The sequence below is a fragment of the Sphaeramia orbicularis genome, chromosome 14 (genome assembly GCF_902148855.1).
Source record: "Sphaeramia orbicularis chromosome 14, fSphaOr1.1, whole genome shotgun sequence".
Classification (NCBI taxonomy): Eukaryota; Metazoa; Chordata; class Actinopteri; order Kurtiformes; family Apogonidae; genus Sphaeramia; species Sphaeramia orbicularis.
In genome coordinates, this window is record NC_043970.1 from 6232146 (window position 1) to 6255395 (window position 23250).

At 38.2% G+C, this 23250-nt stretch overlaps 1 protein-coding gene across 2 annotated transcripts; it reads left to right on the top strand.

Moving 5' to 3' along the window:
• The first annotated feature begins 1354 nt into the window (after nt 1-1354).
• On the top strand, nt 1355-22441 carry ccdc15 (coiled-coil domain containing 15). 2 transcript variants are annotated; one of them, XM_030153234.1, is made up of 9 exons: nt 1355-1681; nt 3809-3961; nt 12510-12626; nt 12718-12840; nt 13916-14026; nt 14101-14204; nt 18628-18822; nt 21929-22077; nt 22165-22441. In XM_030153234.1, the coding sequence occupies exons 1-9, from the start codon at nt 1508-1510 to the stop codon at nt 22212-22214; spliced, it is 1176 nt and encodes a 391-aa protein (XP_030009094.1). In that variant the 5' UTR covers nt 1355-1507; the 3' UTR covers nt 22215-22441. The 2 variants fall into 2 exon arrangements, with proteins under 2 accessions (XP_030009094.1, XP_030009095.1); XM_030153235.1 differs by having other exon boundaries at nt 1356-1681; nt 12721-12840.
• Nucleotides 22442-23250: the final 809 nt, after the last annotated feature.

A 23250-nucleotide genomic window follows, 5' to 3' on the forward strand; every position in this document is an offset into this window, starting at 1 on the left:
ATTTCATTACAACGGTACCTTTCACTGAGTTGGATATATTAGGTAGAAACACAACAGTCAGCACTCAAAGCTTATGTGTTGGAAAGACCAAATGAGCAATGTAAGGAAGTTAGTGACTTTGACAAAAACCGTATTGTAATGTTGATGTCTGGGTCAGAATATCGCCACAACTGCATCATGTTGTCAACTCCTCAGTAAGGAAAGATGTCCACCTTTGTTAGAGGTCATCTCTCCACCACAGCCCTCAGTGGGTTCAGCTTCCCTTCAGTTACTTAACCAGCTTTCTTCACCATATGTCTTCATTTCTTTTTATTTTTGGCTTCCTGTCCACTGTAAGAATGTTTTTCTTCAAAAACTTTGATTGTACAGGGCTGGAGTAATTGCCTCTAATCTGATGAGACATCTTTATCATTAACTCGGTGTTGAATGTTGGTACCTTGAAGAGGCAATGTAACCTTTTATTTTTTAAATTATCATTTATTTGTTTATTATTATTACTATTATTATTTTAAATTTCGTCTTACATTCTTAATACATATTCAGGAAAATTCTCTTCTGTTCAGACACAAGTGAATATGCTTGTTCTTGTCTTTTCCCTTTGTGAACTGCTGTTGTTTATGTGTGTGATTTGTGAAATGTTTATTTTAGAGCAGTGGTGGGAATTTGCGGCCATTGGGCCTAAACCAACCTGCCAAAGAATCCAATCCAGCCCACAGGATGAATTTGTGAAGTGCAAAAATTTCACAGAAGACATCAACAGTCCAGGGTGTCACTGAGTGTTGGCAAGTTATTTTCATCATAAAGAACTATATTTTTCATATTCAGATGCCTGTAACTAAATATTTTTTATCTTTGTAGATCCACTGTAATCTCTAAGTTGTAATGCCCATGTGTAAATGATAAACTGAGTCATAATATTGTTAGAGTTTACCTATATTTCTGAAGACATTTCAGATTGTTCAGATTTTTCTATTTTTTGTGAAAGGATAGCATATCGATGTAACATTTTTTTTTTAAGTTTAATGTAATGCTTTGCACTAAAATAAAGAGAAGAATTTGGAGTTCTCAGTCTTTATAGGTTATTACACTATTATTTTACTGATCCACTTCATCCAGACATCAAATGGGCCCCTGAACTAAAATTAGTTTGACACACCAGTTTTGAAGTATTAGATATAAATTGAAAATTACATAAAATTTCACATTAGTATGTTTTTATTACTATTATTTCTGAATTCATCTGACGAATGCTGACCTGAGCCACAGCTCTCCTCCATACAATAAATCATAAATACGGCTGCAGTGTTCCCTCCAGTCCGCATGGGGCAGTAATCCGCTGGTGAGCTGCTCATCCAATAAGTGAGCGAAACTCAAATAGTCAGCAGGGTCCAACGTAAGTAAACGGATAACAGATATTAACTTACTACTAAGAAAATAGTACGACGCACTAGTTCGTAGAACCGGCGCTGTAGTACATAGCACGTTAGCTTAGCTGAGAAGGCTACCCATGAGTGCGAACCGGGTGAAACCAACAGCAAAGAGCTGCCATAAAGGTGCAGTTCGGCGTTATAAGAAGCACAGAGGCACGGAAGAAAACGGAGTTTTGGCCGAAAGGAGTATGACAGTTGTGGCGGTGGGGGCATGGGTTGAAAGCGGCCAAGACTTCGCGGAGCATCCATCTGTGAGTAACTACAGCATTAAACTTGTCCCTGTACCTGTTGATACAGTAGATAAACGGATCGCACTTCACAGCTGAAATGAGTCAAATGTCAAATATAAATACACTGTAGAGAGACGATGATACATCTTTCTGTCTAAAAGCTTGACATGAACATGGACACAAGTGGGCTAATGAGTTTGAGATACTGCAGATAAAATATTCTTACTACGGTGGCCGACAAGGGCCAAACACATTGCGACGGCCCAATGCGTCTCAGAGAAAACAGCTGCAAGTACAGAAACGATGCAAATTCAATAACTCAAACTCAAGTTTAAAGGAGGTACAAAAAGAGGAGCGTGGTGCAAATGAAAAAGTGCGCCACAAGACAAAACATATGCATAATCATCAAATGCTCTGCAAATAGAGAAACGATGCAAAGCACGAAACGTTTCAACCCAAGAAAACATCTGCAAAGAAAACGCTGCATAAAGTTACTACAACGGAAGTGCTCCACACCTGTAGGTGGCGCTGTCAGCAGAACAGCTGAGACACACACAGGAGGGAGAGAGAGACAGAACAGCTGACTGACAGTGTTTCAAACTACGGTGGGAACAAATTGAAGTTTTGTTTGCAGATGTTTGGTTTGCATCGTTTCTTTATTTGCAGAGCATTTGATGATTATACATTTGTTTTTGTTTCTTGCAGGGCATTTTTTAAATTTGTACCACTTTCAAATTTTATACTCTATGTAATTCCTTATGCTTTTCTTTTTTTCTTTTGTTCAGACAAGGTATAGTTTTTAGATGTTACCTGCTTGACAGTTTCGACTGTGACCCCAGTCTTCCTCAGAAGCATCATCCAACGTGCTGCTGAAGTGTCATTTATCAGCTGGTCGGCTTTGTCTGAACAAAAGAAAAAAAGAAAAGTATAATTGCATAAACAGAAGACAAAATGAACGTCATTAGCTCTATGTAATTTCTGGCTCCAAAAAAGCCTGAGTGGCTCTGGCTAAAAACAGAAACCACTGGCTTCAAAAGATTTCCCAGTCCCACTAAAGTAATGCTAGAACTCCTGAAATGAACAAAATACACAGGAAGAATATACAAAAGCTAACTCTATACTACAAATGTACAACAAATAGGATATATACAGGTAGTAGTAAGGTGCATGTGTTGTAGTTATTGCACTGAGGTAGTATCGTACTGTCCATTACTCTGGGGGTGGAGATTGTTCATTCTGGGAGGGGGCACACATTTAACCGCTTGTGGGTAAAAACTGTGCTTGAGTCTGTTTGTCTTAGTCCTGTGTGTCCTGAATCTCTTTCCGGAAGGGAGGGGGGAAAAGAGGGGGTGTCCAGGGTGTGAGGGGTCTGCAATTATTTTCCTGTGTTTCCGCTGGAGTCTGCCAGTATCCATGTATCTGACAACACTTAAATTTAAAACTTAAAACCAGGCACAATATTTGGCAGAGCTGATATTGGTAGATCTTGGAATTACATCACTGCTTTTAAACTGACTCATACAACACACATTTGTGAGGAAACTGTCAACCTAGACAGAAAGGAAAGACTGTGCTAAAAGCAAATTTCTTTGTTTTTTGTTCTTGTAAGACATGCTGTATTTGTTTCTGAAATAGGTTATTGCATAATATATTCAATTGGTATGCTTTGTATTTACAAAATAATACATGAATAACAAATAAATAATTGATCTGTAACAGTAAATAAAAATGCTTAGTTTGTTCATTATCTTTTGTATTTGCAAACCACACTTCTGTTTGTTAGTGAATCTTGCAGCCTTTGTAAAAATGTGTTTTGCTTGTTTTTTGAGAGGTTGGTGTGGTTTCAGCAAATAAACTCTGTGTAGACCACCATTGGGTGGAACTGCATGAATATTACTATTAACATTAATTTTAGAATTTACATTAAAATTTGTGCCTCTACTCTGCCTCAGTCAACACCTGGAATAAAATAGCACTCAGTATAAATCAACCTGTGTCAGACCCAGTGATGGTTTTTCAGGTGGCAAAAAGGAGTTACATTTTCCCTTTATATCAGCTCACTTTTGACTCCCAGCTCATGATGATGTTGTGTTACATGAATTTAGTGGGTTTACAGATATAGTGTAAGTGTTTGCATGTTTTTCCGAGGCCCTGGCTTTACTAACAGAGGAATTGCTGGCAGAAAAGAGGAGGGAGAATGAACAGAGCTTACAGCAGTTTCAAGACAAAGTACGCCTCCGTCTGGCACAGCACGGTCAGTTCAACAAGAAGAGACAGCAGCTTCTCCAAACGGAGTCAGTGGTAAGGACATCATCACTGCTACATATAACTAAGGTCATATAAAAACAGTCACTCGGAGGACAGGGAATCTATACTAAACCAAAAAATGGATAATAGTTCTTTTAATAGTTTCCCCCTAGTGGCTGAGAATTTCCCTCCTTTAAGATGAGTTCTTTGCACTAGATGTTATATTCCAGGAACTGATAAGTTCTGCCGCTATTGATAGTTTGTACAATGTCCTATCAGCCAAACCAATGATCTATACTATTGGCATAAATTGACAGAAAAAGACAACCAAATTGTGAATGACAATCATTTGTATGATAATTATTCAACTGGTTTTGTCTGCTACCGAATAAAATAAGTTTACCTGCACATGTGGCCACCAGTTCTATAATCTTTCTTGAATTAGAAAGTCGAAATGGCTTTGAAAGAACAGTATCTGCAGAGCTTGCATAAATATACAGTCCTGGGTCATTCCATGTCAGATCACCCAATAAGTTAAACCCTACCTCCTCCAAATTCAATGAAAATCGGTTTATAGGTAAATCCTAGCCAGAAAAGCCAAATTTTCAAATTTTAGCAAAATCGGACCAACGGTTTTTGAGATATCGCCATTTCTTTTTTTTACTTTTTCGCGAAAAAGGGCTTGGCCGCCAAATTTTAAAGTGCTGTATCTCGGCAACCAGTGGTCCGATTTTCAAAAATAAAGTATATTTGTGAAGGGGAGATCATAAGGAATCTAAATAAATCATTAGTTTTATCTTTTAAGTGATATATCTCATCATGACCTTTTGACCTATATTTTGACCTTGAAATTGACAATTTGGGACAAATGACCCCGCGACGACTTTTCCTGAAAATTGTAGCCCAACATGTTGCCTACAACATATGAAGAAACTGGAGAGGTAATATTTTTCATTTTGAAGCAGCATCAGTTTGAAGTGTGCATTACCACAGCTAAAAGTCCTACTCCTGTACGTTCTATGTACATCCGTACACACAATTCAACATATTTCACACATTATATGCTTACCACATGGTTAACATGTTCTCTGTCTCTACACTACTAACAAGACAACTCAAAACCACTTGCTTGCAGTAGTGCATGCCATTCTCAACTGAAACTTTATTCAAAAATATCTAGAATACAAGTCAGGGGTCACATGACCTAACCCACTTAAACTGCAGACCATATGTCTGCCCTAAATTACATCATACACAAGAATGTGAATCTTGTACACTGTCTTTTATGTCTGTATTTCTATTATATATATATGTGTATATATATATATATATATATATATATATATATATATATGTATATGTATGTATATATATATATGTATATATATGTGTGTATATATATATATATATATATATATATATATATATATATATATATATATATATATATATGTATGTATATTTTATATTATACAGGGTGTTTCAAAAAAAAGTATACACTCAGAAAAATGCCTAAAAAATGAAAGTTCCATAAGTTTCAGAAAATATCTATACGGTTATTGATAGACCAAGGTCTCATGCTTTCATTACCACAATGGCAGGTATCAGCCATACCACGTGAGTGAGCATGGTCCTTGTACTTAATTGGGATAGAAAATGGCTTGCGCACAGATATGAGAGGGTTAAAACAAGATCAGACACCACAATTGGAAAGCTTAGGCAGGTGCTTTAATGCTGTGTAATTTACAAGAAAATTCAGTTAACCCTTTGTCTTCCAGAAGCCTCCAAACTTTGCACCAAGGCTGTGCCTTCCTTCACTCAAACAGCAAGTCCTTGCACGTCTGGTTCTGATCGTAGTCCATGCCAAAGAACGCAGGCACACACAGTTCAGTCTTCTATGTGGCCACCATTTCTTCGCAGGCACAGCTCTGCCCTCCTTAACATGTCATAAACCGCACGCCTTATCATTCCACCATCCTGCCTCAAAAGAGTTACTTCAGCTTCAATACGATCCTGCAGGTCATCCAGGTTTCTTGGCGGAGTGACGTAGACCTTTGACTTCAGATGGCCCCACAAGAAAAAGTCAAGTGGGGTAAGATCGGGGGATCTTGGGGGCCACTCAACGGGATGGCTCAGTGCTTAAAATGGACTGTGGTCTGACAAATGTAAACAGTGCTTCGTAGCTTCCGAGAAATTTACGTAGTCATGCCTGGATGGCTCAACCTGGGTGCAAAGTTTGGAGGCTTCTGGAAGACAAAGGGTTAACTGAATTTTCTTGTAAATTACACAGCATTAAAGCACCTGCGTAAGCTTTCCAATTGTGGTGTCTGATCTTGTTTTATCCCTCTCATATCTGTGCGCAAGCCATTTTCTATCCCAATAAAGTGCAAAGACCATGCTCACTCGCGTGGTATGGCTGATACCTGCCATTGTGGTAATGAAAGCATGAGACCTTGGTCTATCAATAACCGTATAGATATTTTCTGAAACTTATGGAACTTTCATTTTTTAGGCATTTTTCTGAGTGTATACTTTTTTTTGAAACACCCTGTATTATGGATTCTAAAGCAATGTTTGAATACTGTGTCAAGAATATCCCTGGAATCTCCTTCTTTCATGTCACACAAGATGAAGTCGCCGCCAACGAAGAAAACCTCAAACCTCGATTCCAGTTAGCAAGGACTATCAAAGGCACTCTGCAGTATCATCGTTTTGTACCTGTCTCCCTCACTCAGATTAAAGCCTTTAAACTCTCTGAGCAGGACAGTCCTCCAGATTTGGTACAAATCCAAGACGCCAACAATGAAACATGTACACCCAGGGTCATGCAAATTCCCTTGGAAATAAAGCAGCAGAATTTCGTCTGCTGTATGTACGATGAACATCCGTGGATCGGACTAGTTGACGAAATTTCTGAGGAATTCGGTGACTACCACATCAAATTTATGCATCCATCTGGACCTGCTAAAACCTTCCATTGGCCATCAAGGGATGACCAATGTTGGATTCCGGAGTCGGATATTCTATGTGTGATAACTGCTCCGTACCTAACCTCCTCCTCTACTAGAAACTATTGCCTCTCTTCAGATGACCTTTTCAGGATTTCAAGTGAATGCAACAAATGGATTCTTGACACTGAATAGACATGTCATTACATAAAAAGACTAAAGACACTGGATTTTCCATATTAAGACTGATAATTGGCATATATCTTCTCTTGACTTTGTGAATATGTGATGTACATGGATAATACATGGTTTATGTACACAGAAAACAGGGATGATCATTTTAGTGGAGAGTATGTCTCATTCTAATTGATATTGCTTCAAAATGAAAAATATTTCCTCTCCAATTCCTTTATATGTTGTAGGCAACATGGTGGGGTACAATTTTCAGGAAAAGTTGTCGCGGGGTCATTTGTCCCAAATTGTCAATTTCAAGGTCAAAATATAGGTCAAAAGGTCATGATGAGATATATCACTTAAAAGATAAAAGTAATGATGTACTTAGATTCCTTATGATCTCCCCTTCACAAATATACTTTATTTTTGAAAATCGGACCACTGGTTGCTGAGATACAGGACTTTGAAATTTGGCGGCCACGCCCTTTTTCGCGAAAAAGTGAAAAAAAAGAAATGGCGATATCTCAAAAACCGTTGGTCCGATTTTGCTAAAATTTGAAAATTTGGCTTTTCTGGCTAGGATTTACCTATAAACCAATTTTCATTGAATTTGGAGGAGGTGGGGTTTAAAATGTCTTTTTTTTTTTGGGTGATTTGACATGGAATGACCCTCCTGTCAATAAAGCACAGTGAATCAAATTGTGTGATTTTGCCTGTACCCCACAGCCATAGTGATTTGAAATGAAGCCATCAAGATGTAATTGAATTGTTGACCTTCACCTTTAATTCAAGAGGTTTTGCAAAAATTTTAGATAAACTATTTAGGAATTATGCCCATTTTAAATATAGTCCCTCTTTTACATTCTAAAGAAACAGGACAGCTGGGGGGGGGGGGAAGACAAGCCCCAGGTTGAAATGATTAGACCTGGGTATCGATGAGCTCAGATGTTATCATTTTTCTTAAGGGTACCAGAGAAAGAAATATGGAAAATTCAGTCCTTTATGTATGACAGCAACATAAGTGTTGCTTGGGAAATTTTTCTCTCCAACTCCGACTAAGACGGTCATAATTTTTCAGATCCAAGCAGCTCAAACCCACATAGGAATGCCAGAGACATCATGTTAATTGATAATCACACAGAAAAGTGGTCACTTCATTCCATGACAGGGAGCAAAAATTCTTTTACATGTTCAATCAGAAATATGAGAGATCTTTTTAGGAAATTTAGTGAAAGCCTGTCAAGTACAGGTTGAAGTGCACAGTTGGATGTTTATCTCGTAGTTCATCTGCTCTGTTTATGCTATAGACTGGTATACTGGCCGCCTGGAGTACAAATACAAACACAAGTTAATGATTTTTAATGTGAGCTATAGCCACTGACTGTTTCACTATGTTCAAAAATTTTTCATAAGCATTAACCGTCCATCACAGATTCAGAGCAGGAGGATTTAGAGACCATGAGGCTGCAGGAAAACTACCACACTGTCGAAGCACTGACAGTCCAGCATTCAGTTTTATACACGAAACAATGAGTAAAAGACTGCTTTGTTTTGCAGTAAATAACGTGACATTTGTTTTACATTACTATTTTAACAAAATTCTTAATTGATGATACTGATCAGTTCAAAACAATACTGTTGCACTTTACTAACAAAGTATATTGATTATATATTAAATATGTAGGCCTACACTATAAATGAGAAAATAAAGCAAATAATCACATTATCATTCTTCACAATTTTAACTGTAACCCTAACCCTAGCCTGAAAAAAAAAGATGATTAGTATACCTCTAAAGCACTGGATCGATAAACAGTATAGAAGTGTATTCATAAAATCTTAACAATATCCATTCCTGTTCTTAAAAAGAAGGAATCCAGGGGTGAGCACAGCAATGCCAAAAGGCCTGGAAGGCAACAGAATTCTTTAGTTGGTGAAGAAAAACCCTTTTGCAACATTCAGCCAGGTCAAGAACACATTCAGAGATAGTCACATCATTATCAAAATCTACAATCAAAATATGAAAGTGAAATACTGAGGGTTCAGAATTAGGTGTAAACCACTGGTAACACTCAAGTATAGGAAGACAGAATTTGGCAAAAACAAAAACAAACTAGAACTGCGAGCAGTTATGAACGGGGGCCAAGCCTCCCCGCCCACTCGGACCCCAGGCCCCACAGAGCCCACGGAAGTCGTCCCCGAAGGACGTGGGTCTAGGGCTGAGCTGGTGGAGTCTGGGCCCCATTCATAAGGGTTTACAGTTGTAGTTAGTATTCCACCGTCTGAGCTGCTGTATTCACTGGAATGGGACAAATGCACCAGTAGAGTGGAAGGAGGAATGTGTGGGACTGGGATTAGTTGGAATAGATTACACTCATGTTGACCAATCATTACTAAACTTTACAGCCGGTCTCAGAAGTGACCCCACATCATACTCACCAAATTTCATAGAAATCTGTAAAGGCGTTTCAGAGATAAAAATTTCACATATTTGCAGCGCCCAATAGAGGCTAACATTCGTCAAATTTGGCTCATACCCTCACAGTGACATGTCAAACAAGTATCTAATATTTGGTGTTGATAGTATTTAATTTGTCCGAAATACGTAATAGTTAAAATATTTCTTTAGCTACCTAAAGAAATTTATTCATCAATAATTTTCACATTTTTTGACTGAACAAATTTCTTTTGATAACTTAGTATCATGTCTTTAAGAAGAGCGTACATGCTAAGATTCACGCAGACTGGCCAAAATCCCAAGTAGGAGTTTTAAAAAGTAGGCTTTCCAGTTTTCGCAATTTTGCAGAAAAACAACTTTTCCCCAAATCTGCCTGACCACGCCCGCGTGATTCAGTACTATTCAGGGAATCTGAGGATATGAGGTTTTTTAATATGCAGTTTGCGGTCTGGGAGTTATAGACCCAAATGCATATACCTTGGTTCTATCGCCCCCTGCTGGTGGACATATATAATTGTTTGCATCTCAGTTCCGTGCAGGGGTCTGGACCAACCCTCCAAATGTCAGCGCTCTATCATGTACGCTTTAGGCTGCAGGAACAGTTGGAGCCGGATTCCCTGCATTCACTGGAATGGGACCAGTGCATTAGGAATGCAAAAGGAGGAATGTGTGGGACTGGGATTTGTTGTAATAAATTACACCCACGTTGACCAATCATTACCAAACTTTACAGCTGGTCTCAGGAGTGAACCCCCATCATGCTCACCAAATTTCGTGTGAATCGGACCAACTTTTTTGTGACTTTATATTTCGCTGTTTATAGCGCCCCCTATTGTCCAATTTGTACCAAATTTGGTACAGAGGCTCTGGTTGACCTCTAAAACAAGGATCTAAAGTTTGATGTTGATAGCATTTATTTTGACAAAGATATGCAACAATATGGTTTTTTTAGCTAGCAAAAAAATTTGCTAGCTGTGGAATTGGGCGTGGCCTATGTCAAAAGACTCATCTCTATCCAAGGAATACAAAGATGTAAAGTTTATGAATGTGTCATTTAAAATGTGGAAGTTACAGGAGAAAACGTGTATTTGTCCGTTATAGCGCCACCTAGTGGAGTACATCCACAATTTTTGCTATGGTAGATCTGTGTCCTATTCTATAGGGACCATAGAAATTTCACAGCCCTCAGCAGAACAGTTAAGCTGTAGGAAATTTTTGTTTTATAACTTGTAATAAGCCACGCCCACATTGTTCAGCCGTACCCACCTTCAAGTTATGGCCTTAGGAAGGGCCCTCCATCATACTCACCAAATTTCGTACAAATCGGTGCTGCCGTTTAAGAGATATAAATTTTCCACATTTGCAGCACCCCCTAGTGGCCAACATTCACCAAATTAGGCTCATAACCTCACAGTCACATGAGAACCAAGGATCTAAGATTTGGTGTTGATAGCATTTACTTTGACTGAGATATGTAAGAGTTAGCATTTTTTTAGCTAGCTACAGAAATTTGTTCTTTAATTATTTGCGCATTTTGCAACCAAACAAAATTCTTGTAATAACTTTGGATCAGGACCATGAGAAGAGTGTATGTGCCAAAATTCACGCAGATCCCAAATCCCAAGTCGGAGTTCGAAAAAGTAGGTTTTAAAGTTTTCGCAATTTTGCGCAGAAAAAAGTCATGGCGGAAATGGGCGTGGCCTAGTTCACATGATTCAGTACTATTCAGGGAATCTGAGGATGTAAGGTTTTTGAATGTGCGACATACGGTGTGGGAGTTATAGACCAAAACGCGTTATCCTTGATTATAGTGCCCCTTATCGGTGGATATATGTGCATTTTTGCGTCTGAGTTCCGTGCAGGGGTCTGGACCAACCCTCCAAATTGCACCGCCCTACCATGTATGGTTTAGGCTGCAGTAACAGTTTTAGCGGGAGAAAAATAAAAAGATGAATAATAAAAATCCGTACAAAAACAATAGGGTTCCACAGCACCGCTGGAACTGTGGAACGCGTATGCTGGCATACGCGTCCCCCAGTCCCCGTGGGCTTGGCCCCCTAAAAAAAAACGACTTAAAAAAAAAGCCTGCCTAGTTCTGAAAAAAATATTCTCTGCACAAATCAAACCATGATTAACTTGAATCGGAATGACATTAAAAGAAAAGTATGGTGAAGGAAAGGAACAGCTCATGATCCAAAGCATACCACATTGGAGGCAGTGTTTTGGCATGTGAATGTATGACTGCCACTGGCAATCATACATTTTACTGGCAGTTTGCCAGTGGAATGATGTGACTGCTGATAGAAGTAACAGGATGAATTGAAGTATACAGGACTATCTTCTCTGCTCAAATTTAGACAAATGCTGCAAAACTGATAGGATGACACTTCATTTTGCAGAGGGATAATGATGTAAAACATACATCAGAAGTACTATACTGCAAGAGCTTTTGAAGGTAGAACTAGAAGCACTCAGAGAGTGCAGACCTCTGCCAAGGAAGATCAGTGCCCCCCCCCCCCCAATCACCACAAAGCAGCTCAGGAGTACAAAATCTGTCCTCATGGGGGGCTGATGTCTGTGTATCTACTGTGGGACAGCCACATTTCTAGCTGATGTTGAAGGAATACAGGAGGGAGGTGCACCACATCATGTGATGGAGGTGGTCAGTTGTCTAATCGTAAACTTTGAGATCAATTATTTGTTCTGTATATTTGTTCGTGATTGACATTTAGTTGATAGAAGACCTTACATGGATAAACAGAACCTGATATATTTGTCAAAAAATTTTGGCCAGCAAACATGCTGGATAAAATCTCATAATAGGTGGAATGTTAAGAGTGAGAACAAGGAGATGGGCTGAGCCAAATATTGGGGGAAAAAGAACATTAGTGGAATATTGGTGTTCATGTTGTTCTGCTGGTCGATGTGCTCAGGCAGGATGATTACACATTTCTCTGTGTGACTGATAGAATAATGTGACAGTGATTTATATAGTGGATGCTTCATGTCCATGCTTTTCCAGTGTGCTGCAGACATGAGGCAGGTCAAACAGCGTCTGGCTGCCTGCCGGATGAGCTCACATGAGGAACTGACATCAGAACTTCCTGAAAGTGGGTGGAACAACTCTCCAAACAGACATGTGAGTGTCTGTGTTTCATGTTTGTTCCTATTTTAAAAAGATTTACTTCCCACAGAATGTGCACATTTAATAAAGTTTCCTCTGCTGCTAGAAGATTGCGAAGTATCACATGCCAAGGCCAGAGGAGGAAGTGGAAGAGGAGGATGTGCAGGAGGATGAGGATGATGACCTCCTCTGCAGGAGGCAACACAAGTGTCCCCTTGTTCAGCAGAAGGTAACAGATAATCAGTGTAGCAGTGGCACTTCTGTGACCATGTGGATCATATTCTTAAAATAATGTGGTGTTTACATGGCAGTATAATTCGCAAGGTGTTTTCAGACAGTTCAGGATACAACCACATACCTGTGCATATCTACTCATAAAGCACTGAGACACAGTTCATCTTCAGTGCTGAATCAGAATACACATCATCTGTAGATATCTTGTGCTTTAGACAAAGAGTGGACCCATGCACAAGTGTCACTTTTACTTCATGACCAGATATTGTTAAAAATTCTTCAGACCATCTTTATTTTATTATGAACCATTTTGTCCTGTTAGTTTTGTGATGCAACCCCCCTTCTTTAGTAATTTTTGCAGAAATCATGTTCCCTTATTAACTTGTTAAGTCAAATATTTGGTAATTGGTCAGTGAACTAGAAAAATGTGTAAGAAGGACCATGTGAAATAATACTGCTATTTTCCTCCACCTTCAGCTTACCTGACCAGGTCTAGTTGGTTAAGTAAGACATAGTTAAGGCTTTTCAACAAGACCCTGGCCTACAGTCATGCTAAATTCCCACTTTGGAAAGACAGAAATGCTACCCGATGAAGCTGCTTCTAAGCACATGTAATTGTAAACATGTTCCTCGTGTTAGAATTGCTTACATTTGCCACATAATGCACACAAATGGCATTGTTGTTAGTTTTGTTGGCTCTATTTATGGTAAATAGGGTTTATGTGTTGTCATTTGAAAACCACGCCCACCAAAAACGGTCAGAGCTGCCGTATGGAAAATAGAGCTGAATGAGACTCTAACAAACTACCCATAGTTCACTAAAAACATCAGATTTCATTATGTTACAGATTATTTTAGCCGCCTTTGTCTACCAAAGAGGACAAAGTATATTTAAAAACTCAATATTGCTGAAAAAATTGATTTCTATTATTGTAAATAAAGCTGATACATTAGTCCTCTAACAAACATGCAGAGTGAGCTGAAGGATAATGTTACTGAAATTGTGTATGTATGTAAGAGAGGTTAATAAGTTGCATAGGCTATCTGTGCTGAATGTATCTGTGTTTCAGGTGAATGGATGTGTATCAAAGGACATTTACCAGTCACAGTCTGACCATTGGGACCCCAAAGCCCAACAGGTCTTGTGGCCTCCAAACGAACATGAGGAGTTAAAAAGACAGGTGGGCAAAAAATATGTATCTTTCCATTGGAATGGAAACGTTGCAAATATGACAGATAACATGTATCTCTGCAGAGGCAAGCTCAGTTCCTGATGCATCGGCGTCTGTTCATGAACATTGAGAGAGAGCAAGTGAAGGAGAATGAAGAGCACAGGAAACACCTGAGGAGGACAGCGAGGTGAAACCATGACACATTTACATCTTCCACTTCCTTTAATTTGTGTAAAGAAAAAAAAAAGAAACAATGAAGAATTTCATAGCACGCAGAAGTGAAAGAGAGAGTGAGGGAAAGAGTTAAAAATTGTATAATTTCAGGGTGGAGGGTGATTTGACTGATTGTTGAGTGTTCTTATTTATCTCATGAAGACACTACTGACCTTTCTTGGTGGAAAGGCAAACTCAACGTTAATGGAACAAAACTTTGTTAACTTTATGTTTCCTTAATGTCCTGTCGTTTGTGACCTGTGAAAAGGGACCTTTGTAACAAAATCAAAGCCAACACAGGTTTAAGTTTATTCAGTCATCATCTGTAATGCAGAAAATACAAACAATGAGGCAAATTTTAAGTCAACCAACTGTGAATTGTGTTGACTGAATAGGCTTAGGCAGAAGGTAAGTACTTATATATGCCTCGCCTACATTCAAAACAAAATCACTTTTATTCTACCAATCAAAACAGCAAAAATTATTCCTGCTTGTGTCCCTCGAAAATATCTTTCCAAACCAATGTTTTGAAAGCCATTAATGAATTGCACATCTTTAAATTTATATTTATGTCATTCCATCATTTAACCCCAAAAACAGAAATACATCATCTTTTTAGACATCTAACAGCTTTTTGTACCGTAAACATACCACCACCTCTGAAATCATACCTGCTTTACTATATCGAAAAGAACTTTTGAACAGAGTCTGGGAGTGACCTTTGTTTTCACAGTTTTGCAATAAAACAAGTCATTGAATTTCATAACATGGCAAATGAGAAACAGGGGAGTTGTGTGCTTGTAATGATCAGCTGTATGGATGATTGGTATGGCTTGTTTCTGCAGTACAATTATTGGATTAGTTATTGTTTTGAAGGTGGATCCCATAGCTCCACACAGTAAGACATGTCAGATTGAATGATTGAATAAATGGTACGGAGTTAGGGATAATATAAACATATTGAGGGAAAACACTACACACGCAATGCGAATCCACGTACATTAGACCCGTGATTCAACCCATGATTGGGTGATTGTCTACACAGTGACTCACCTTTAAGTACCTGCAGGTACCCGACCTGGTGCAGGACTCTGACACACATACAATACTGTGACACAATTTGTTCCTACTGTGAAATTCAGTTTTTGCTGACAAGCAAAAGAAAAATATAATTTTGGGAGAAAAAAGAAACTGTTCTCTTTATGCACAAAACATTTACCAAAACTGTGGCCCAAAAACCGCAGAACAGACTGTACTGTGTGCTACCTGTACCATTGCACCCCTATACTGAGTGTTTTATAATTTAAAACTTCCCTAATTTTCTAAAGGATTCCTTTTAATCTAGAAAGTTTACCTTTTGATGTAATCAATATGTTGTCTCCATGTGAGTTAATGGTCAATCCCATCCCCTAGGAATTTTGTCATAAATACTCTTTTGATCTCACTATTACAGATTTTTTGAAGACTTAAAAAAAAACGTGAATTTAGTTTTCCAGACATACAGAGACAATTTATTAGCATTAAACCAAGATTGTAGTGTTTCAACTCCCTTTCAACTCTGTACAAACATTCATCTAATATTTTACCTTAGCAAATTTAATTTGTTTCATCTGCAAAAACCACAAACTTAAAGAAATTTGGTATGTCAAATACATTATTAATATAAATTACCAACAACTTTGGACCAATCACAGATCCTTGAGGTACTCCACAGGTGATCTCCCTAAGTCCTAACACAGCATCTTAAATCTGCACACACTGTTGTCTGTTAAGTAACTTTTTAGCAAAGCATGAACTACATCACGCATCCCATAATCCTCCAGTTTCTTCAACAGCAGTCTGGTCAATTGTATCAAAGGCCTTCTGCAAGTCAGTGTAAATACCAACTGAACATTCATCATTTTCCCTGGCCTTTTCAATTTCTCCTACCATCTGCATGACTGCAAAGGAAGTCGTACTGTTCTCACTGAAGCCAAACTGGTAATCATTTAATAATTTGTTTTTAGCAATAAATAAATCCAGCTGTTTCACAAATAGTTTCTTCAATATTTTTTGAAAACTGAGGAAGAAGAGATCTGGTCTGTAGTTTTTCATGCTGTTTGTCCCCATTTTTAAAAATTGGAATTACCTTAGCTATCTTCATGTTATCAGGAAAAACTCCCTTTTCAAAGATAGGTTGCATATATACAGTGGATATAAAAAGTCTACACACTCCTGTTCAAATGCCAGGTTTTTGTGATGTAAAATAATGTGACCAAGATAAATCAGTTCAAAACTTTTTCCACCATCAATGAGACCTATAACCTGTACAAGTCAGTTGAAAAACAAACTGAATTTTTTTAAGGGAAAAAAAAAAATAATTACAATAACCTGGTTGCATAAATATGCACACTCTTAAACTAATACTTTGTTGCAGCACCTTTGGCTTTTATTACTGCACTCAGTCTTTTTGGGTAGGAGTCTATCAGCATGGCACATCTCAATGTGGCCATATTTGCCCACTCTTCTTTATAAAAATGCTCCAAACCTGTCAGACTGTGAGGACATCTCCTGTGCAGGGCCCTCTGCAGATCACCCCACAGATGTTCGATCATACTCAGGTCTGGACTCTGGCGGGGCCATTCCAAAACCTTCATCTTCTTTTGGTGAAGTCATTCTTTTGTTGATTTGGATGTGGGCTTTGGATCACTGTCGTGCTAAAAGATGAAGTTCCTCTTCATCTTTATCTTTCTAGCAGAAGCCTGAAGGTTTTGTGCCAACACTGACTGGTATTTGGAACTGTTCAGAATTCCCCCCCACCCTGTCTAAGTCCCCAGTTCCAGCTGAAGAAAAACAGCCCCAAAGCATGATGCTGCCACCACTGTGCTTCACTGTAGGTATGGTGTTCTTTTGGAGATGAGCAGTGTTGTGTTTGCACCAAATATACCTTTTGGAATTATGGCCAAAAAATTCAACCTTGGTTTCATCTGACCATAACACATTTTCCCATGTGTTTGGGAGATTTAAAATGTGTTTTTAAAACATTTAGCTGAGCTTAGGTTCTTTTCTTCACAAGATAAGGCTTTCATTGTGTTACCCTACCCCATAGCCCAGGCATGTAAGATTGTTGTCATATATACTACATCACAAGTATTTGCTAAAAATTGTTGCATCTCCTTCAATGTTGCCGTCAGCCTCTTGACAGCCTCCCTTACCAGTTTTCTTCCTGTCTTTTCATCAGTTTTGGAGGCATGTCCAGTTCTCGGTAATGTCACTGTTGTGCCATGTTTTCTCCACTTGATGATGACTGTCTTCACTGTGTTTCATGGTATATTTAATGCCTTGGAAATTGTTTTGTACCCTTCTCCTGACTGATACCTTTGAACAATGAGATCCCACTGATGCTTTGGAAGCTGTCTGGACCATGGACCATGGCTCGTACTGTAAGATGTGACTTCAAAAATGTCAGGAAAAGCCTACTAGAACATTCCAGCTTTATTTGGGGTTAATCAGAGACACTTAAAATGGTGGCAGGTGTGTGCTGACTACCATTTAACATGATTTTAAATGTGATTGGTTAATTCTGAACACAGCCACATTCCCAGTTAGAAGAGGGAGTGCACACTTGTGCAGCCACATTATCTCAGTTGTTTATTTTTACTTCCCCTCCCTAAAAGATATCAGTTTGTTTTTCAATTGAGTTGTATAAGTTGCAGGTTGCATTAATGGTGGAAACCTGGCACTTTAACAAGGGTGTGTAGACTTTTTATATACACTGTAGGTCTGAGGTCTTACAATAGAATGAATGGCAATACCATGATACCATGATAACAATCACCATGTCAATAGAGTTTATTTCAGTTGATGTTTTGTTTTTGTATTTTCTTTTTGTTTCTATGACATCAGTTTCATTTACCCTACAAATAAACATGGAATTGTTATTAGCTTTTGTCAAAGTATTAAACATATCATTTTTGTCATTAGGAATGACAATCTTTATGACGAAGTGGAGCCAACATCCACAAAATAATCATTAAAATCTTCAACAATATTGTTTACATTTTCCACTTTGGAATTTAATCCATTGATGAAATAATTTGGAAGTTCAGATTCCGAACACCTATTCTGAATAATATTGTGTGTTACTTTCCAGATCATTTGAATTTTATTTTTGTTTTCCTCCAATGCTTTACTGCACTTCATTTGTCAGTACAAGGCAGCTAAATTATTGTGCACCCAGCTATGTGATAAATGGTTGACAGGAAACTGAAACCAGCTCCCTGTAACATGTAACACAATTGATATGCATATAGAAGAAGTTTTTAGATTTTGTAAATATTGATATGTAGTTACAAATACCCTTTGTTAAACATCAGTTTTGGTGATTAACTGCTCTCACATGTCTATCTTCACTAAAGAATCAAAGCAGAGAAAGAACAGATTCGTCTAGTGGAAGAGAGAAAGCTGGAGAGAGTGCAGCAACTAGCAGAAGCCTGGATGAAGCTGGAAGAGAGGGAGCATCTGATTGTGGAGCAGCTGAGACAGGAGGAAGAGGAGAGAACTGAACAACTGCAGAAGAGGAAGAAAGAGAAGAGAATCAAAGGAGCTACAAGGTGACTAACTGGGGTCATTGTGCTAAACATAACTAGTTACTGATAGATTCTTGGTAGCATCGTTTGTCTGCGACAATTGCAAAGCTGCAGTCACAATGTATGGCCTAGTTCAAAGTGCTTTAGAGGCGTTAACATTCTGTTTCTTAGGTTTTTTTCGCATGTAAAAACAAAGAACAGTTCGGTTGTTTGATCCAAAAGTCAAACAAATAGGCAAACAACATACTGAACAAACCCCCCTCCCCTGGCACACATCCCCTCCAGAATACAAGACAGACAAAAATAAGTAAGTAAGTAAATAAATAAAAATAATAATAATAATGGATTGGATTTTCTATAGCGCTTTTCTGGACACCCAAAGCGCTTTACATTATTGATCCATTATTCATTCACTCTCACATTCCCCCTCTGGTGGTGGTAAACTACATCTGTAGCCACAGTTGCCCTGGGGCAGACTGACAGAAGCGTGGCTTCCAATTCGCACCTACCTCTGACCACCACCAAACATTTATACGCATTCATACACCAGTGTGAGTGGCACTGGAGGCTAGGAGGGTGAAGTGTCTTGCCCAAGGACACAACAGCACATGGACAGAGCAGGATTTGAACTGCCAACCCTTTGGTTATTGGACAACCCGCTCTACCACCTGAGCCATGGCTCCCCCCAAAATACAAAATAGAAGTACATAAATACTATAAATATGCTATAAATGTTACCAAAAAAACAAAATAAAAAATAATAATTATAGTAATGATAAGTCAAAACTGCTAAGGCGTACCAATACCGTATAATGCAATACTCAGTCAAGAGAAACATGACAGACTGTACTATTACCATAGATCAGAAAAGGAGTCCATGTCTTCTCAAATGTGTTAGAGCCTCCAACTAAAGTCAATCGAATTTTGTTCCAGTTTGAGAAAATAGAGCACCTCCTTGATCCATTTTGAGAAGGTTGGTGGAGATGAGGATTTCCACTTTAACAATATAAGCCTCCTGGCTACAAAGATGTAAATGCAATCAAATCCTTATTAACAGAGGAAAATTTAAGTGGAGTAGGCACACCACCAAACAGAACAGTAAAAACATTAGGAACAATTTTGTTTCCTGTAACCATCAATAAAGCATCAAAGATTTCAGACCAGAATTTATTTAAAGATGGGCAACCCCAAAACATATGTGTATAATCTGCTGTAGACTGTTGACATTGATCACATAAAGGAGACACTGTACCAAATATTTTTGCCAGCCGAGCTTTGGTATAGTGAGCACGATGTAGAATCCTCCAATGAGTGAAACCGTGTTTAGCACAAATTGATGACCTGTGCACCCTTCTTAAAATCTCCTTCCACATATCATCTGAGATCGTCTCTACCAAATCTATCTCCCAAATATTTTTAAGGGCCCCAGAAGAGCCTGATCGGAGATTTTGGATTTTAGAGTAGATGACAGAAATTGGTCCCTTCAATGACAATAGAGGCTCCAAAGAGATATCTAAATCCGAAACATTAGGAAGGGCAGGAAAAGCTGAGAACAAGTTGTGCACAGAATTATGAGCATGAAGATACCTAAAAAAAAATTATGCTTAGGGAGTGAAAACCTTTCAACTAGTTGTTGGAAAGAAGTAAAAACAGTGTTTATACACAGATTTTTTAAAAGATTTTTTACCCAAACCAGCCTAGAAAGGAAAGGTACTGTCCAGTAAAGATGGAAGAAACATGTAATTGGCTGCAAGTGGTGCTCTTAAAGAAAAAGCTTGTAGGCTAAAATAGCATCTGAATTGGACCCAGATTTTAAGAGTGGAGGCCACAATCACATTTCCAGTAAATTTAGAGTAAGAAGAAATCAGAGGTGAGTATAATAAGGCTTTCAATGCGTTTTTTTGGTTTCTGAATATATTTCTTGCTAATCCAAGAGTTCACCATGTCTAATTCAGAAAAGAGAGAGAAGGGATGTTTGAGAGAGGAGCTAGTGAAGCTTTTATTACACAGGTATAAAACCATTTGTAAACAGGAAAAGTCTATGACACAACCTAACAGACGCATAACGCACTCATGACATTCCTACAGTGGCTGCACCAGTGACACTTGGATTCATGTGACTCCATTAAGTTACATATTCATTATATCGGGGAGCAACCATCCCAACCTTCATGTGAGTGATAACAATGCACATGAATTTCGTTGCCTAGTCGTAACAACCCTTTACAGCTCCTCAGGGGTTTGTAATGATAGGTCAGAGTTTTTTCAAGCATTGTACTTGACGGAAAGATATAACGCTGAGGACAGAACAAGGAAAATAAATAATAGTAATAGATGTATTTTATTTATTGTCGTTTTATCTTTTGATGTACAGTGTCCTTGAATTTCATGAAATTTTACAAATAAAATTTACTATTATTGTTATATTTTAGCCACTTAAAACATGCCCAGCTAAAACCATGAATCACTGTTCACTCTAATTACAATGTTTCCACCACGTTACCTGACATTCTTCCCTAAATATGATCTACACACCTGAGCACACTGTGAGTACCATGGGAGCATATGTACACAGGAATACAAAATAAGTAGAAAAAAGTCCTGTAACTACCTACTACTGCAACCGCTTAGTTGTTTTTACACAGGTAGAGTGTTAAATACATGATTGACAGAAGAAATTACTGATCCCTGTTCTGAACTACCTCTGTTGCTCTGCTCTGGGTTGAGACAGAAGCAACACTTCATCACTCATAACAATGATATTTTGGCTTCTCTTTTACTTATGTGGATGCTCTAAGGACTCATTCACTCAAGACTATGCAAGGCTCATAAGTCTTTAGAAGCCTATCAGAGGTTGTCAGATAATACTTGCTTAGTGTAGGCTGAGGACACTGACTATGATGATAATATATAATGAAGATATACACTGCACCTGGCTGCTATTTGTTCTTAGAAACTTCCCCAAAAACCACAACCCTGCAACTAAAGCATGCACAGTGAATCATTTCCCATTTGCTCACATCACCTATGAAATAAAATATGCTTTCTGTGGTGTATGTAACATATACAATACATAACGGCTTAGTGACATTCAGGCAGCCCTGATGAACATCTGACAATGACTTTGTAGATCCATTCAGGCCTTGAGAGCTCGGCTCAAAGAACAGCTGGCTCAAGAGAAATTGGAGCTGCCTCCCCTTTGCTGCTGTGCTTCATCTTTCTGGGACTCCCACCCTGACACCTGCGCTAACAACTGTGTGTTTCACAACAATCCCAAAGGTATGCACTGTTCACACTGCTGCATCTTTTCACCAACACACATTTTTGGTGGAGCACTGCCAACAGTAATGTTGCCGTTTTCCACAGCATATGCCCAGGCCTTACAGTCAGCTCTGCTGAGTTTGGATCTGCAATGAAAGAACTTAAGTAAACCTTCCTGGTTCACACTACACAGCAAAAAATATTGTGCCTTGTTATGAAATCTGATGGAAGAGTCTAACATTTTTGAAAGTGTAACATTCTTTTGTTAGATGTGGCTGATAAAATCCTAATTATCGTTGTCTTAAAAAACTTTTTGGGATGTCATTGTAATGAAGTATAGGGTTCACTTTGCTCACATCCCTAATTAAAATGCGACATAATGTTTCAGTGTTTTGTTATTTCTTTTAACATTTATTAATATTTTATTTAACTTTTGTATATTTTGATGTTGAATTTTATCTGTGTTCAACCCATAGATTTGTGAAATATTCTTTCCTTCTTAAAGAGTTTGCTGTGTTCTAACAATAAAGTGGAGTTTGAAAGCACAGAATGTTTTCATGTCTTCCTTTTTTGTCTAATAAGTGTGTTCCTGCTTTAAAAAACACCAAAGGAATATAAAGGAAAAAAGCACAATCGTTAAATCTAAATAGGGAAAGGAAAAACAGTAAAATCTGAATGCTTGCAAATAGGTAAAGAATCACAGAGCTACAGGTTTTTCAAGTCATTTTTATTTGCTTTGTCTTGTACTCATTTTCTGGGCTGGCTGCAGACCAGATCTTTTCAACATTCATCTGTCTATTCCAGATTGATGATGGTTACAGAGTAAGAGATTCAGTGACTATCCATCATATCCAGTACCTACTGTACAATTCTGGGGGGCAGTATTATGATCTGGTTGCTTCAGTTGGTCAGTTCTAGGTTCAGCAGCATTAAGTGTCCAAAATAAGACAAATACATATTGTTACATTGCGTAAGATTATCAAAACAATGCCATAGCAAATGCATGTCACCTTAAACATGTATAACGCATAAGGCAGTGAAAATGAAATATAAAGTGTGGGAGTTTTTTTTGTTTGTTTGGGGGAGTTGGCCAGGTTGGGTTATATTTTGTTTCCTCAGATCTACCTAATGTTAATACTACTTTGATGTTTTTTGGCCTTTCCAACTTTGTTGTCCAGTTTAAAACATTTA